At 45.9% G+C, this 18,308-nt stretch overlaps 1 protein-coding gene across 1 annotated transcript; it reads right to left on the reverse strand.

The window, feature by feature from the left end:
• Window positions 1–13,098: 13,098 nt before the first annotated feature.
• Window positions 13,099–15,377, reverse strand: CCDC184 (coiled-coil domain containing 184). The gene has a single exon (XM_032646234.1). It carries the CDS (start codon window positions 14,918–14,920, stop codon window positions 14,333–14,335), a length of 588 nt encoding a protein of 195 aa, XP_032502125.1. The 5' UTR covers window positions 14,921–15,377; the 3' UTR covers window positions 13,099–14,332.
• Window positions 15,378–18,308: the final 2,931 nt, after the last annotated feature.

Below are 18,308 nucleotides of genomic sequence, written 5' to 3' on the forward strand. Positions count from 1 at the left end.
GCAACCCTTCCTCTCTGGCTTAGCTTCTCTTCTTAACAAAAGCCAGTGTCCCTTGAGAGGGCATTATATTCTCAGCTGTTCTCTTTTTTTGAAAATTACATCTTTCTCATGCTCCTTTCATAACAGATAGGAAAGGAAAGGGCATAGGCCTGTGCTTTGTTTTCTGGTGCTAATTCCATAAGATGAACACACCTCACTTGGGATGCCCTCAAATAGATGTACTGCTCTTTCCACATCCTGCACATCACATACTAACTACCCTGCAGTGAATTGAAGCAGTAGCTTCACTCCACAAAGCTCTACTCTTTTCAGCCCAAATTGGTGAATCTGTAGATAATAGAGGACATGTGAGAAGCACTTCTTAGACAGCAAGAAGTAAGAAATGAGATAACACTGTAATCAAGAAGAAACAATAAGCACAGAACCTAAACATTTACATTATCAAAGAAAGACTACACCAAGGCAAAGTTAAGCAGGCAAGAAAGATTTTATTTAAGGCTACTGCAAGAGGTAGGAGACTGAATTCAACTCTGCTGAAACAAGTGGCTGGAGAGTTTTTAAGAGCTGCAGTAGGGAGATCTTAGGCCACCTGTGGGTGGTAATTGCTCTTACCCAAAGGAAAAGTAAGTTTATTTGCTGTATTTTACAATTTGGAGCAAGACACCCAGTAAAGTTGGGCTCCTACCCTCCCTCAGAGACTAGGAAACAGGGGTGCTATCTTCCTTGAGGATTACACTTCAAAGGGATGGCTCTTGAGAAAACATTCCCTGGGTCTTAAAACTGGCAAGGGGCTTTTAGGGAGATTTCTGTACATTTCAAAGGGGCAGAGAAAGAATTTGTAATTGCAAGTTTCTAAAGTAAATGCGCTGAGAAAAAAGAGATCAGGAGACAACAGTCAAGAAGAAGCTTGCCCTAAGTGTAGTCAAGGGAAATGTTAAGGCTTTCCTGGTCACCATGGAGAACAAAGAAGTGCTTATTCTTGCCTCAGGATCTCAGCTCCCTCTCCAAGTTTGAAAATTCCTGTCTCAAGGAGCCTTTAAGAGTAAAAAGAAAAAGTGAAGGAAAGAAAAAAAGAAAAACGCGAAAAGAGAGGAAAGGGTGCTTTTTACAAAGTTTTCTGAGAAATAATATAACATTTTCCCAGCACTGTTTACGCTGATGCTATAAACAAAACACAGTTCCAGCTTTTAAGCTCTAACAGGGCAGATAAGAACAAATAATGGTAATACAATGGGCAAACTTAATAACAAGCCTATACAAAGTACAGTGGGATGACAGATAATAACAGAGTACAATGTACAAAGTACATTGGGATGGCAGATAATAACAGCATTCACAACTATTAAGCACTTAGGTTCTAACAACGTTACATCTAAACCTCACAAAACCCTTGAAGTAATACTACTGCCTCCATTTTGAGAAGCAAAACTGAGGCTCAAGGAGGTTAAGTAATTTGCCCAAAATCACAGCGCATTTCAAATGGCATAGCCGCAATACTAACTGGGCACCACTTCCTGAGCCTGCACTCCTTAAGAGGTAATAGAATAACTATCCCGAAGAATGGGCAGGCTTTATACTGAGGTGATACTAGATCTAAGCCTTAAAGAATAGTGACTTAAAAGGTAGAAAATGGGGCGGGGTGCGGCGTTGGCAGAGACTAGTAATTCCAGGCAAGAGGAACTGCGTGATTCGTCATAAAAATGTTGCGTTCAACGTGGTTGGAGAAGGGCAAGTAAGGTCATGAATGCTGGAAAACCAGGCTGAGTGACCTAGAACTGTCTTCTCAAGGCCACGCACTTTCTGGTCCAAGGTCCGGCTCCCAGGAACCACGGGCGCCAGACGGGAACCGACGCATGGTGGGGCTGTAGCGCTAGAGATACACCGCCCTGGCCCTGTATCCCTTGCAGCCTCTGCCTTGGTCCCTAGGGGCACAAGAAGAGCCCACAGGGACAGCGAAAGCTGCTGTAAATGCATTAACTAGAAGCCATCATGAAATGCGCGTCATCTCCCGATACAAAGTCACTGGTCACCAGACCGCGCGACCAGGCTCTAGGGTTACCACAGCCCGGCCGAAGGGCCGAAAATGTGGGAAGAAAACCCAGGAATTCTACCGAGAGTCCCGACTCAGCCCGACCTCAGCTGTGGCCCGGTCCTGCGCTCCTCCCATCTAAATCCGGCGCCATGTTAACCAGCCCAGTTTGGCGCCGCACCAATAAACTACCCAAGAGGCCTCGGGGCCCTGACCTGATTGCAGCTGGCAGAGGAGGCGGGCGTGGCCCGCGCTAAGAACCTGCGGTCAATCAGCCTTCCTCAGCCTCTCGGATCGCCTCTATGGCAACCAATGAGCGCCTTGTCCTTGGCTACCCTTCCCGGGCAAGAGAGCCCTAACCAGACCAGTCTGGGAGACACCAGCTATTCTGGGAGACTCTGCAGACATCCGCCCCAGCTGGTGATGCGGACCTCGGGCTTGGGATGTCCCCCCAGCCGAGTGCAGTTGTTGAAATGCCGCGCCCCTTTGGCTGTCGGTGGGGTGGGATGGGATGGGGGCGGAACAGGGCTGGAGGCTGGACTGAGCGAAGATCTTTGCCCGTCACGTGCAGTCACCCTAGCTACGAGCCTTGTACGCGGATCTGTATCCTAGTTCTTTCCAGGTGATAGCCCCCCTTTCAGCGAATTGCATAATGTTGGGCTACTCTTCCTTCTTTAGACAACGGCAGTGTCCTCTGAGCTTCCTTGCCTCCCTTTCCAGTTACCGACTCCGGGAAGCCTTCCTTGATCCCTCGCCCCTTCTGGGTTCACTGGACTTTCTTTAACCCTTCATCACCTGTGCGTTTTCCTAACACTGTACTGTTACTTACTTTTCTGTCTTCCCCACTAGTCTGTGGTTCGAGTCCTTAGCACATTGCCTGACTATAGGTGGTGCTATAGCGCTGTTTCCTCAATGAAATCTTAAGCAGAATCCTGTTGTATTAACCAAATAAAAGCAGAGCTGTTCTGGACCTCCAAGGAAGCCCCTGAGGCACCATAATTAGTGACTTCAGCTGAAGTAATCAGTTTAATATATATGGCTTACCCAGGACATGAAAATTAAACATATCTAGAGCCTCTAGGAACACCCTTAAAAATCTCATTTTTGGGTTTCAAATCTGACTACACGTGTTTATTTTTATTTTCCAGTCTAACGATCTAGATAGCTGTTTCTTTCTTCTGTTTAATTCCTTATCTTTTTCACCCAGCTCTCGGCTTTGAGGCTAACCTGTATGGACCACATCAACAGATTCCCTTACTTCCCTGGCTTTCTATTGGGTTCAGCCAGTGAGTAGCATAGGCAGAATATCAGATGGAAGTAGGAGTGTAAGGTTGGGTATTTAATCCTCTGTTTCCCTGTGAGGGTTGTGGACTCACTTGAGTCCCCTTGCTAAGATCTCACTCCCGCCATGTGACCCCCTCTACATAGCTCTCTGTTTCTAAGTTTGAACCACCATCTCCCGTTACTTCTTCAGGCTCAGCCTCTCTAATACTAGATTCTGGGAACTGCCCACTGCCCTTGTGATTTCCCTACACCATGCCCACACCTTTGCAAATAAATCTTTATTAAACTTCCTCAAATTATTGTGATTTGAATGTGCCATCTGTTTCCTGGGTATGCCCTTATACAAGACCATTCTCTTTTACTGAAGTAAAGGAAACAGTTATCTCACATGCAGACATTTGAAGGCTGCATGTTGTATTAGAAAGAGCATGCACTTTGAAGTTGAAGAAACCTGAGTCTCCTGTCATTCAATCATTCATTCATTTGGCAGATACTGCACAGTCCTATCAGTTGCGGTAGAAATTTTAGAGAGTATCTGCTATGCACACAGCCCATTCCCTAAGAACCCTTTTCTCCTCCCATAAGGGTGAACCTGGCAATCAAGTTAGTAAGTGCCATGGGACACCACCCTCCACCATCAGTACAATCAGTGCAGCAAAGCTAAATGGATTAAGTCCTCTTTCACAGGAGTTTGGAATTGGTATGCAGTGGGTATAATCAGTTCAGGGCTGGAACAGGCAGACACCCAACCTATGGAGCAATTGTCTTCTGCCATGTACCTGAAGAAACAAAGAAAGTTAGCAGGGAGAATAGGTTGAAGTCAGAGGAGAGGGAAGCAGAGATAAAACACCATGTCTCTAAAGAAAGAGCCCAAGATAATGACTGCCCTGGTTTTAGTCAGCCTTGGAGGCCCACCTGCATTCTTGCTCTTGGGTTTTATGAGATAACCTTGCATCCTTATAATAAGCTCCTTTTTTGTTCCCCCTCAAAACTAATACAGATGGGTTTCTGTTTCTTGCAACCAAAAAAGTCTTAGCTGAGGCAGTATCTACCACAATGTGGTTATAAGGACTAAATGAGATAAAGTATTTCAAACATCTACATCAGTGCCTCCAAAAATGTTACTTTCTCCCTTCCAACTGTAAATGGCACCCATGTGCTCTGAGCATCAGACTTCCCTGTTCTTTGTACTTCTTATTTGGAGTGACAAGCCCATTTCGCTGTCAGTATTTTTGCAAGATTTTCTTCATTCCTGCTTTTCCTCTTCCAGTTGCCATTCTGTTCATGGTCCAAGCGCTGATATATTTGTGTTTTGCGATGTTTTGTTTTGAAGTTTTTGTTCCTCAATGGATGGAATTAATCATAATCCTCAGTTCACGAGACACCATCATTGGTCCCTGCAAGGAAAGGCTCTCTTGTTTTATGTCTTTATTTATTGCTTTATTCTATCTTTATACCCTGTATCTTCACTCCCTCCAAAACAGGCAGTTTTCTAGTGTGTATATATCTGTTTAAATGTGTCTTCAGAAAATAGTTATCATTTTGTAGGCATTTATTTTTAAATGTACTCCAAAGCTACTGTTACATGTCTCATTCCGTGTCTTACTTTTTTCACTGAGCGCTGTTTTTCATCTCCATCCACATTGCCAGATGCTAATATTTAATTTGTTGCTTCACGTTGTTGCCTGCTATTCCACTGTGTGCACTCTTCACTCACGATGTTGCATCTATCCACTCCTCCATTGATGAACACCCACATTGCCCCCAACTCCATACCACTACAAGTAACCCTGCAAAGAACATCCTCCTATTAGTCCCCTGCTGGACTTGTAAAGAATTTGTTTTATATTTCTTAGGGGAGGAATTGCTGGGCCATAGGGTATGAATCTATTTAATGTAACCAGGTTTTGCCAGATTGCTTTCCAGAAGTGGTGAAACTAGTCTAGCAGCAGCGCAAGTTTCTACATTTCCACATTCCTGACAACATTAGTAATTGTCTAGATTTCTAATTTTTGCTGTTTTTATAGATATAAACTGATCTCATCGTTGGTTTAATTTGCATTTGATTAATAATGGTTTTGATCAAATTTCCATATCCATATTAGTTTTTTTCTATTCTGCACATTGCCTATTGATATTATTTGTACCCTTTTTTTCTATTGGGTTGCTGTCCTTTTCCTGCTTATTTGCAGGAGTTCCATGTATATTTTAGGATTATATTACATCCTTGTCAGTTTTAGACAAATATTTTCTTCATTCTGCCATCTGCCTATTAACTTGGTCCATGGTGCTGTTGATAGAACATAAATCTTTAATTGTTTTGTAATCAAATTCCTCAGTTTTTGCCATATGGTTTATGCTTTTGAAAGTGTCAAAATATGTGGACTACTCTCTTAGTTATACCTACTCTCAGCCTGGCGTCTCTAAATCTGAGTTCACTGGAGAGGTCCCTGTAGTCATTGCATCTACTCCTCTTCATTGGACTCCAAAGGACTTGCACTGACTGAGTTTCATTCTTAACAGAATCACATCTTCCTTGAGCCTTTTCCTCCACAGAATCTCAGGCTATGAAAATCATATCTTTTATCTATTTGAAGTCAATTTTCCCATAATCCTGGACACACATCTCACTTTATCTCCTTGGCTGTCAGGGAGAACCAAATCACCATAGTTACTGTCTTTCAAGATTTTCTTCACTCCCATTCCACTAGTCAATTTCATCTTTGTTGGTCAAAATTAGATCCAGAGTTGCAATCTATTCTCTGCCAACCTCTTCCTTATGAAGGATGAGACTACACTAAATCAACATTCTCTTCACTTCTGGAACTTGGCTTTGTGCCGTTTCATGACTTGCCCTGGGATCTGTAATAGAGTTTATCTGTTTTGGCAGACTCTAGCACATTTTTACAATGATATTACTTATTTTCCTCTCCTTTATCCTCACCTAAATAATTCCTTTCTTGTTTCCACTCTCAAGGTTATAAAATCCCATAAAAGACTCTATCTTCGTGATGTACAGTACTACTCTGACTTTCCTTCTATCATTTTTTTTTGTTTTTATTCCTCCTCCTTACTTCCTTGTGTCTCTTTTCTTGTTTCCTTCTTTCCCTCCCTGCCCTTTTTCTTCCTCCTTTCCTTTCTGAATTTCACAAATACTGAGGGCCAGGGCAGGCTTTCTGTAGATCAGAGCAAAGAAGCTGCTTCTATCCCAGAAGCAAATTCCCCACAAACAGGTGGTGTGTGTCACATGACTGGCAATTCCTTTCCAGTTGCACATCAGAACCCAGTTCTGTTTCTTTGGAACAACGTACTCCACCTTTTTTCACTGCCATGGTCCAGGCATAAGTCCCATCATACCAAGTTTCTTTATATATGTGACATTTTATTTTCCTCATTGTGTAAAAACTCAAGTTCTATTTTATATTACCTGTACTTTGTGCACTGGTGTAGAGGCCATAACTACTTATTTTTTTCCCCAACCCTTTTCTACTTACTTTTTCCAGAGAATTATGGGATGCCGCTTCGGCTACTGCTTTTCTTCTGGTGTCATATCTGATATCCTCTGTGGTATAAAATTTTGTGAGCATTCTTTTTAACTGTTGTCCTCTCCATTTTATCTTGTCATCCCACCCTCCCACTGACTCCCAACACACCACACACACACACACACACACACACACACCATTCCCATTTTCAAATTGAAGTTCTCTTAATTCAGTTAACATTGCTCACAGAAAACATTCCCTTCAATCTTTTTTTTTTTTTTTTTTTTGCTGTACGCAGGCCTCTCACTGCTGTGGCCTCTCCCGCTGCGGAGCACAGGCTTCGGACGTGCAGGACGTGCAGGGACAGCGGCCGTGCAGCATGCGGGATCCTCCTGGATCGGGGCACGAACCCGCGTCCCCCGCATCGGCAGGCGGACTCTCAACCACTGCGCCACCAGCGAAGCCCTCCCTTCAACCTTTTGAGAAGCGCTGCGTTCCAGTTCAAGAACATATCATCCCCTCATCATTAGACTAAGAGCAACATAAGGACAGGGACCCTGACTTCTTGGAGTCTTCCCCAGAGCCTACCACCTTCCATGAGACATGGTAAGCAGTTGGTAAATACTTCCTGGTAGATTGATTCAGTCATGGTTCTCTTCTTGGATGTCTTTCCCATCATCCTTATAAGAATTATTCACCTACTCTAAAAGGAATTTTCAATTTCCCTTTTTATTCCCAAAGCAGAATCCAAGCCACCATAAGCTTCCCTTAGTATATTGTAATTACTTATAACAGAGTAAGATGCAGAACCATTTAATGAGAAAAAAACAAAACAAAACAAAAAATCCCTGATTTTTATTTCAGACGAACAGGATTCTAGTCCTAATGCTGTCATTGACTATGCAAGCTTGCACATGTCATTCCATCTTTTACTTTATTTATAAGCAATGACATAATGTTTATTCACTGTTAACCCTCTTAAAAGGAGACCATACATTTTTTTTAAAGTACTTGAGGTAGAAATAAGGTAAATTTCCCTGACCCAGGGGTCTAAATGTGAGATAAACTATTTAATAAGAAAAAGACTTTGCTTTCTTCAATATTCTGAAGAAATATTAGTCCTGGTCGTTGTCTGAACATCTTTCTTGACCTCTCACTGGCAAGATCAAAAAAGTCCCCGTTTTAAAAGTTTCAGCACAGGTGATGTGGTCTGTGAGAAATTCCCAGAGATAATAGTCACCCTCTCTTTCAAGAAATGCTGCTTCACTAACACTCAAAATGGCCCAGAGAATATAAATGCATGAAAAATACAGGCATCAACAACTCTGAGTCAAAAAGTGATTCAGAAGTGTCAGACTCAGTATGAAGAAATTACAATAATACTATAATGACTTTCAGTTATGTTTGTGTGCATTGTAGTGATATAAAAAAGTTCAGTTTCTAAGTAAGTCTACATAAGCTCTTTAAATAAGAATGAACTTTTAGGGACTTCCCTGGTGGCGCAGTGGTTGAGAGTCCGCCTGCCAATGCAGGGGACACGGGTTCGTGCCCTGGTCTGGGAAGATCCCATATGCCGCAGAGCGGCTGGGCCCGTGAGCCATGGCCGCTGAGCCTGCGCGTCCGGAGCCTGTGCTCCGCAACGGGAGAGGCCACAACAGTGAGAGGCCCGCGTACTGCAAAAAAAAAAAAAAAAAGAATGAAGTTTTAAAATATGTGATAAGAAAGCATGGTGATAGTTGAATTGGCAGTATTTTTTCTTTCTTAATGGTACCTAAAATAATGACGTGCCACACAATTGATAGTGCCTTAAAGTCAATAAAATAAGATAAATATTTCAGAGACTATAAAAATGAGAAAGCAGTTCCAGCTCAAGATATTCATAATCTGGAAGGGGGAATAACAAGCATAAAGAATAGTAGAAGTGAGGGAAAATATACTAATTGTCCCCCAAAGAGTTACAAACAAAAAGATTTAGATATTTAAGGGAGGAAGACATCACATTTGGAAAGGTTCCATGGAGGTAGTAGCCTTTGAGAAGGGCCTCGAAAAACTGATAAGATTCCAACTGGCAGAGATGGAACATAGTAAGAATAATAGAGAGCAAGAAATCAGCTGCAGGAAAATGGGCATTTCTAGAGAATGGTGAATAGCATATTTTGATTCAAGGGTTTGTTAACCTTTTCTGGCTTTAAGAATTTTATGAAAACTATGAACCCAATTCCTAGAAACAAAAGCAAAAATTTCATAATCAAAAGGTTTTTTGCATACTGTTTCTGGGGATTTCCTACTTACAGATAGCAGAAGAGACAGGAGGGAAAAGCAGCCTTGCAGGACACCCCTTGAGAGGCTGGTGCAGGTGACCAAGGCTGCAGAAGTCCCTTTTCTGAAGGAGAAATTTGGACCTGACTGCATTTGGGAAGAATGGCTAAGAGAAATTGTAGCAAGGGCCAGGGGGACACATCCAGTCCACTCATCCAGAGATTAAAAGAGCTGAGATACACTTGGGAATCGTTTCTAGCTGACTGGATGATATAGGCTTCCAACTGATGGTATGATGGCTAAAAAATGTACCTCTGAAATGAAATGTATGAGTTTAAAAGTATGCCAGGGCCTTAACTGGGGGGAGCTTGGCTACCGCCACTGTATTTTATGCTTAATTTGAGAAGTAATGGGACATGATGCAGATTTCTGAGGAGAATGAATGTTCAGAGCTGTGGTTTAGGAAAATCAATCTTCAGGATTATAGGTGAGTGAGAGGCCAGGGGAGACCATTTAGGGGTTCACTGCAGTTAGTTTTTATATCCTTCAAATACATTCTATTTATTTGGTTCCCCTTCTGTCCTCGCCACCCATCATTTGGCAGAGCCAGGCCTTTAGTAAGCATTTGGTGGTGCTTGCTGAATCGAAAACCACAAATTTACTTTGAGGGTCCCTTTGCAATGCCCCTATTACTCACCAGGTGGCACCATTACAGCATTACTTACAGAGCAGACGTCCTTCTATATGCACAGTGCTTCCAAGCAGAAAGGCTGTGTTTCTTTGAGGGAATTCTCCTTCTGGGGACAATCTAGAGGTGTGGGGTTGGGGAGGGGGGTGGAGGGAATGGTAGCTAAAGATTCAAGAATATTCTTTTTGTATTGTACATCAACTATCCCTCAACTTTTAAAAATATTCCTTTTGTACTTCTATATATCATTTCTTATTGTAGCTGAGAATCTTGGCTGAATTTCTATTTCTAGGCATATAAATGGAGAAAGATGCTTAGGAAAACCTGCCTTTTCAAAGATGCAAGCAGTTTTCTGTCTTGCAAGGAGTATTAGACTCAAATATATCTGCGGAAGAACTGTCCCTTAGTTCTGGGAATACTTCTAGGTGAGCCATTTCATTATACATATCAAGCAAAGACCATACTCTGGTGGATACTGAAGCCACAAAAAACTGCATATTTATGTCGTAGGCCAGTTTGCATCTCTTAGAGAAATAACTATTTCTCTAGAACAGGTTTTAGTTGTACCACGCTAAAGTTGTAGCTTATTTCTGTGAAGTTGTATGTTTTCATTTTGAGATTTAGAGCTAACCCTGAGAGACTTCCCCGTGAGAGACAGGAGCGCCAGAAACAGAAAGGGTTGTGATGACTTATGTGCAGCGCTGCGCTGGGTTCAGACATAAAGTGCAGCATAAAGCCGTGGGGGGAGGGGATGGGAGCCATCACCTCACTGCCACACATCAGCAGTGCTCTGACAAACTCCCAAGTACTGGAAGACTTGGAAATAATGGTAGACAAGATCCTTAGTACATTCTAATGGGTATCAGTATAGTTTGAATTTGTTGAATAAGTGGTAAGTCATCAGGTTTATGCAAAGCTTTCAATTCAGTGTGGGAAATACTCTGGAGGCCCCAGGAGGCAAGGGTGTATCAGTTCAGGCAGGGTCATTTCTTCTTTGTTATTTTTTGCATTTAAAAGTCTCATTATCTTTTAGTTCAGTGATTCTTACCTTTTTACTTAATTCTTACCTTTTAGAATTAAGTTAAAACAATAGATCTTCTCTCTAGAGAATATACGTACACGATTTTGCATTCAATTTCAAGGGGCTATGGCCCCCTGAAATTCATAGTGACCCCATCCATGAGTCCCAGGTTAGAAATCTCACCTGAAACTCACTCATCAGAAGCATTACAAAGGAGAAATGCCAGAGGAGAGTGGGGAATCTGGAGAAAGGAGGAGGTGGGAGAAAAACCTGTGCTGTATCCCTCTGAAATGCTGATGCAGGTCACTAAAGAAAGCTGAAAAATTGCTTTATCTGGGGAGATTTTTATCTATCTGGACTTGGAAGAGCTGGAGAACTTCTAGGAGCCCTGGGCTAAAGGACTGATGACCATTTAGGATGGTAGGCATAGGAAGAGGAACTGAATTGGCATCAAGGGTTAAAAGCCTAAACCAGACATTTCTACAGGTGCTAAAGAGCTAAGCTGCCTTGAGATTCATGTCACTCTCTGCGGAATCTGAGCTACAGGGAACAGGAAAGAGGCACACGAATGGATCTGTGTCAGGGAATATCTGGGGACATCAGCTTCTTCCTCTCAAGAAGCAAGTCCGGAAGACCATCCTCTCTGTGCCATTATTGAATTATCACCCGCTAGACCCTGAGAAGGCTCACTAACCAAAACCTGACCTGCGATTACTTGTTCCCACTGAGAAGATGAGAAGTGAGTAAAACCAGCATTTCTTCCTGTTCAGGACTCTTAGACTCTTGATTGGGGAAGTAAGGGATTTCCTTCTCTGAAGATGAAACAATAGAGCAATTAACGGAGTGGTTCCCATCTAGGGTTCTTTAAGTCAGAAGATCTGGATTAAGTCCTGGTTCTGCCAAGTACTAGCTGTATGACCTTGACCAAGCCTTGGAAGTCTGTTTTTGGAACTGTTAAGTGAAAATAATAATAGTGCCTGCTTCATAGGGCTGTTGGGAGATAAAATTGGGCACAGTGTCTGGCACACAGTAAGTGCTCAATAAATGATAGCTATCATTGTTGTTATCGGTGCAGAATGCTGGAACTGTAACAGGAAACTATCTTCCAGCCCTCAGGGACACTTCCCCACTAATATACTTTAGCTGCCCTCTCTAGAGCCCTGGCACATATTCCCCAACCACTGCACAACTCAAGGCTTCCTCTGGTATCCTATGTGTACAGAGCTGACTTTAAGTCCCTTTTGACCCATAACTACATGACATTTATGAAGAAAGTCCATGTCAGCTTGGGAATCTCATCATCCCCTTGACTATCTTGAATGATAAGAGTTTTAGATAGGGAAGGATTATATTAAACAAGAGCTTCTAGAACCTTCCCTAAGTAATTGTATTTTCCCAGAGGAGCCAGTCACCACCACCACCGCCTATCCCAAGAGAACTGTAAGAAAAAACTAACATTTGCACAAGACTTCCCAGGAATCTTAGATATTTTTCTCCTTAACAATTTTTGTCCCCATTTTACACAGGCAGAAACTAAGCCTCAAGCAAGGACGCAAGTCTCAAGCACTCATTTACTGTTGGAACTGAGATTCAGTGCCAGTGCTCTTTCCATCTCTCTGCAACAACCACACAGCAAGAACGCACACACATACATAACACACATACATACATATGCAGATATGCAAGTGCAAGTGCACACACACACACAGAACCCCAGCTCATTCTTCTCCCAAATTTTGTTTGGAGCAGCTTGGAAAATCTCCAGTGCCCCAGGGAGCAGACTAGAGCTGATGTCAATCTAAGCTCCCGTGGGGGGGGGGGGGGGGGGGTGGGTGGGGGGGGGGAACACCTTACAGGCATTCTCCACAAGAGGCATGAGGCAGTTTTTGTGGTTTCCTTTGTGATATGTCACTCTACTGCCAGAGATTCCGGGCAATCCCTCCTGAACAATACCCCTTCCCTAACCCTCCCATGGAACAAGTGTCATGCCTACCATTCCAGGACTCAGATTTGGAAATCATCTCCCAGGAGCCAGGTGCTTCACTGAAAAGAAGTCTCCTGCACATCTGGAGTTCTTGCTACCAAAAACCCTTGTTAGTTTGGGAGTCTCAACACGTACCATCTCCAGCTTGAGGTGAAGGTCCAGGTCGGAAATGACCGCAGGTAGAGTTGGCAACGCATGTCCCAATCACGGCAGGGACGGTCAACTCCTTGGAACCAGAGGCAAGAAGAGAGGAGGAAAGGCATGGTCCCTGTAGTTCCCGCTAAGCCTGTGCCCATGCAGTGGGTCCAGAAGCCCCACCCTGACATCGCCCTTGTACCAGTCAGCAAGGAGGGGAGATGACGCCGCTTTATTAAGGTTAACACCAAGGAAAGCACTGAGAAGGGATACACGGAGGAGGAGAAAGGGCACACAAAGTCACCACTTGAGGAGGTGGGAAGGAAGCACATCAGTTAGGAGCCTCAGGGCGGCCACATGCTCCATGCCCTGGTTGTGGGGGTGAAAGAGGAGAGGAGAGGGGAGAGCGCCGTGAGAGCCTGGGCCTCACAGAAGGGTCTGAAGCCCCCTGAACCTAACACCAGAGCCACAAGCCCTGCCCCTCAGGGCTCACACACTACTACACAGGTCGACACACATAACGCACACAAGACATTATGGAGGCAGCACCAAGAGGCAGCGGGCACGGAAGCGTTGACGGGAAAAGGAAACTGAAGTTAAGCAGGTATAGCCAGGAAAGAGAGAGTTTTTGGCTGCAGCCCTCAAGAGCCCCTCAGTGTCCCCTAAATCTGGGCTGTTGCTGAGCATCCCCAAGTCTCTGCCTGTGAACTGGGCTCTTTGTTCTCTAAGCCTCAGTGAATGGATAAAGCAATCCCAGATGAAGTCAGTGACAAGGCAGGATCCACTCTGCATGCAGAATCCTAGAGGTTGAGCTACTATGTCTTCATGCACATTGATAGTCAGCTCCTCCCAGCCCAGAGGCCCTTGGAACCCCATTCACCCAGACTCCTAGGGCTGCAGTTCCCTCCTCAAGCTTCTTTTACCAATCAGCAGCCGCAGAGATCTGTGAGGGGAGAGGCTTCTGCAGAATGCTGAATAGCTTGGATTTCATCAGAAGGGTAAATTTTCTGCTGCCAGAACAGAATACCCCCAACTCCTTAATTTCTAGGTAAATCGTTAGAGATTATTTGCCAGAATCCTAGATAAGTCCTTTTTCAGAATAGAAAAAGCAGAATTTTATTTACACAATTCAGGGGTTCTCCTGTTGGCTGGAGAGGGGGAAAGGGCAGGGTAGGGGGTTGGATGGGAGTCCAGAGATGGGCGCTTGCTCTCCTGCAACCTCACCTTTCCGCAGTTTGCTACGTCTCGCTTGGTCAGGCAGAAAGAATTCCTGATGCTCCCAAAGTCCTTCACCCTATAAATGCTTCCTCCAGGGAGTCTCTTCCGCCTGACCCGCAAGAGTAGCGGTCGGAGTGAAGCATGCTGCACCGCGCGGTTCAGTCCTCTCGCGTCATGCTCTCGGAAACCCAAAGCCAGCCCGGGAAAGTAGTGCCCCCTCGGAGTCCCCTCACAGAGAGGCCTCTCCCTCCAGCTGCAGCAGGGTAATGTCGGGCAGGTCGAGGGGCTCCACAAGTGGCCCGTCCCCCCCAAGGAGGCCAGCACAGGGGCTCTCGGGGCGCTCACAGTGACTAGTGGGTGTGGCGGAGCTGGGCATCTCCTTCTCTTCTGAATCGTCGTCCTCCTCGTCCTCAGGATCGCGACCCAGCAAACCGCTGTCCTCGATCCCAAGCGAAGGGGTCTCCGGCTCTTGAGGGGCGCCCGGGAAGCTCCCCTTGCCGCCGACCACGCCCAGGCCACCTTGGCGGGGCGCGGTGGTCATAATCCGGCACATGGAGACGATGGCTCGCTGGTTGGCGCACACGTCGTCCGAGAGCACCTGGATGTGCGAGGCCTGCTCATCCAGGGCCCCCCGCATGGCCCTCACGTCCTCAAACAGGGCCTGCAGCTGGGCCTTCAGGTGCTCCATCAGCTCCTTCATGCCGCCGTTGTACTCCCCGGAGATCACGTCCCCCACGGCCGGCACTGTGGACACCTCCAGAGGTGCCGGCATGTCGCCGTCGTCCTTGGTCATGATCTCCAGCAGACCGTCCTCCATTGAATGGCAGAAGCGGGCGGTGGCGGCTCCGGGTCCGGTCCAGCCCGGCCTCGAGGTGGGAGGAAGGTACGGGGAGGGGGAGAGGTGCCTGGAGGGGCTGGGAAGAGGAGGCTCCCGAGAGGGGCAGGGAGCCGACGTGAGGAGGTGAGTCTCGGGCGGAGGGTGCGGGCGGGATCGGGGAGGCCGGGAAGAGCCTGCAGGACGAGGATCGCGCTACAGTCCCAGGGCCGGCGTCTCTCCGGCTCGCCACGGGGCGAAAGCGCCCTGCCCTACCTAGCCTCCTGAATTGCACCCGTGTCAGCTCCGCCCTCTGGGCGCCAAGAGCGGCAAGTGCCTGCGGGTTCCCTGGGTCACGGAAGCGCTCGCACAGGGGCTCAGGTCGAGGCAGAGGCCAACAGCGGGTCGAGCTCGGGACTCCCCTCGGCCATTAACGGGCAGCGTCCGCGAGTGTGGTTGGAAGTGACACGGGCGGGTCTCCCAGCCGAGCCGCGGATGCTCCTCTGTTTCCAAGGCGACGCACGGCACTTAAATGACGTGTGTCTCCATGGCAACCAGGAAGTGGAGAAGAAAAGGGAGGATGGTTGGGAAGCTGCAGTGGGACTCTGGAGTCTGAGCTAGCGGGCGGAGCGGGAGGGGAGGGGACGCTGCAGTGGCCTCAGCTGAGGCTGAAAGAGCGTGTGGCTGCAATGTTTAATAGGGAAGCATGAGAGAGCAGTTTGCTGCATAAATCCCCAGGTCGGGGAGACATCGTCCCTCCCCTAGCCTGGGTGGTAGACACTGAGCGCGACTGCCTTGGAAGGATTTTCACCCGCCCGAAATCCTTTCCCTGAGGATGACGTTAGAGCCGCGTCCTACTTCTCTGTCCTCCAGCAGGGAAGCAGAGCGGGTAGCGAGGCCGACCCTATTACCCAGACTAGAGCTGGTGCGCGACGGCGACCTGGAGCCGGCCCCGCCCGGCCTTAGAGGTGCAGAGGCGCGGGAGGGCACTACGGAGGTTTCCGCCACTCCCTTCTGCTTCTGCAGTAAATCAGCCCTCGCTGTAGATAAGATAGTACAGGAGCCGAGAAAAGGTGGGATTCCCTCCCATATGAGACCCAACCGCTTCTACTCAGGGCACTGGGGGTTCTTCCAGCACGGTGAGGCAAAGCGCTTCAGTTTTGAGAAAGAAAGCTCCGTAAGAACAGAGATTTTTGTCTCCTCCGTGTCCTCCAGCACGGAATCCCCAGCACCCAAAATAGAACCTGGCGCGTAGTAAGTAAATGCTCAGTACGTTTGTTGAATGAATAATTTAACAAGAACCACTGCGTCCCCATTCCCTCACCCATTACTCTCCAGCTCACAGGTAGTGGATTTTAGGAGACCTGAATTCAGTTTTGTTTCTTCCATTTATTAGTTCAGAGGCCCTGAATAAATCATTTTCCTGATCTGTTAGGGGATTGGACTGGGCAATATTGGGTAATATTATTTCTAACTCTGAATAACACTGCATCAGCTCACAGTTGAAAGGGCGAACTGTCGAAAATGTGTGGAAGGGATGGGGAGGAAGGATTATGTAAGGGTAATTCCCCCTCAGCAGGCCCACCACCCATGTACAGACATACATGGGGTGTCTCAACCGTTGTGACAATGCCTTTCCCTTTTTGAGGAGCGGAGTGGGAAAGGAGGAGGAGGAAGAAAAGTTGAATTTAATACATTTACAGATGACTTCAGATTGCAAAGCAAGCAATACCTAGGCAGCAGCATATTAACTAATAATGACCTTAGTAAATTGGAGAAGCCAAGTGTTCAGAAACCAAAAATGAAGTTCACAAGAAGAAGTAAATCTGAGGAAGAGAAAAGCTGTATCATTTCAAGATGGGGAAGAGCTAGGTATGGGTGAGTGTTTCGTATACTAGTGGTTCAGTGATAGCAAATGTGTTACCTTGAGGTTTCCCTGCTTGCATACTCTAGTGGTGAGGAGTGGGGCTGGCCCAGAGAAACTTTTCTGGCGCTAAAAAACTCTTTGGCTTATTCCTTGTCTTACTGCTATTAAAATAGAAACAAGTGGGAAAATATCCTAAACAGCAAAATGTTTAATCAAATGTTGATATAATAAAGTATTATGCAGCCATTAGAAATTTGATTTCCCAAAACAAATATATGGAGAAAGTTTTAAAACCTATTGTATTTTCTCTGATTCAATCCTATTTGCTCATTCCATCCTTCCTCTGTTCCACAGACTTGTGACTCTCGCCTCAGTTATCACTCCCACCTTCACCATGTGTCCCACAGGTTATTCCTAAAGCTCAGGAGAAGACAGAAATGCTTTTCCTTGGTTTCCCTAAGCACAGCCAAAGTGCGCTGATATTCACGAAAAGACTTTACCAAAAAGGAGCTGTAGGAAAACTAGAAACAGACAAGACACACCAAAAACAGCTGAGCTTACACAGTATAAGTTTATAGCAAGCATAGTCTCAGGGTTTACGGATTCAACCCTGCTGCTCGTCTTTCCCTGGAGACTTTTGCTATAGTCAGAAAAGACTGGCATGATTTTCAGATTTTTTGCCTGGGTCTGTTACTTCACATCTCTTGACCAGCACTTCGCAAGGATGATTTCACCTTGCCAGCTCCCTCACTCTTCAGATAGGCCCCTGCCTTCTACCTACAAGAACTGACCCTGTCCCCAGCACAGAGCCTCCCATCTTAGCCTTAACCTTACATTAAACATAGCCCCTATACAGTAGGAGCTGGTTTATGCCGTCATACAAGGCCCTTTGCCACTGTTGTTGTGGATACCATTATGTCAAGGCTTTCAGCATAGATTACATTATGCTCCCCAGAGACGCTGGCATGAGGTCTGCTGAGAGTACATGGGGTCTGAGCCTAGAGGGAGGGGAAATCATTGGAGAAGCACGAAAGCATATGGGAAACAGTGCAGAGATCAAGGGGTGAGGCTGATCCAGTCAAGTTCCAAGTCAGACATTGGAGAGCCAAGGGTACGTGGGATCTGGGGGTGTGGACTAGTAGCAAGACTTGAAAATACAAGGAGACAATTGGTGCCTCAGATTCAGAACCAGATAATTTTAGGAATTCTGTGTGAAATTGAGACAAGGGGAAATAGGAGAGGTCTAGTCTCAGAAAAGTAAGGGGGACAGATGCAGAGAGTGGAGCAGAGCCTCAGTCAGCTGTTTGGGTTACAGTGCTGGACCCTCTGGAAGCCAGGGCCCTGGGGTTTGTTAATTGGGTCCATCCCCAAGCTGAATGGATAGGTACTCTGGCCATATCACTAGAGTATTTGGACACAGCAAGAAAAAATAAGCCCTATGCACTCCTCTTCTGCTTCCTGCCTTTTTCTTTTCCTCTGGGAATCACCTTAGCTGTTCTATTCCTTCATCCCAATCTCATCAGC

This window comes from Phocoena sinus, chromosome 10 (genome assembly GCF_008692025.1).
Source record: "Phocoena sinus isolate mPhoSin1 chromosome 10, mPhoSin1.pri, whole genome shotgun sequence".
NCBI classification, from domain to species: domain Eukaryota; kingdom Metazoa; phylum Chordata; class Mammalia; order Artiodactyla; family Phocoenidae; genus Phocoena; species Phocoena sinus.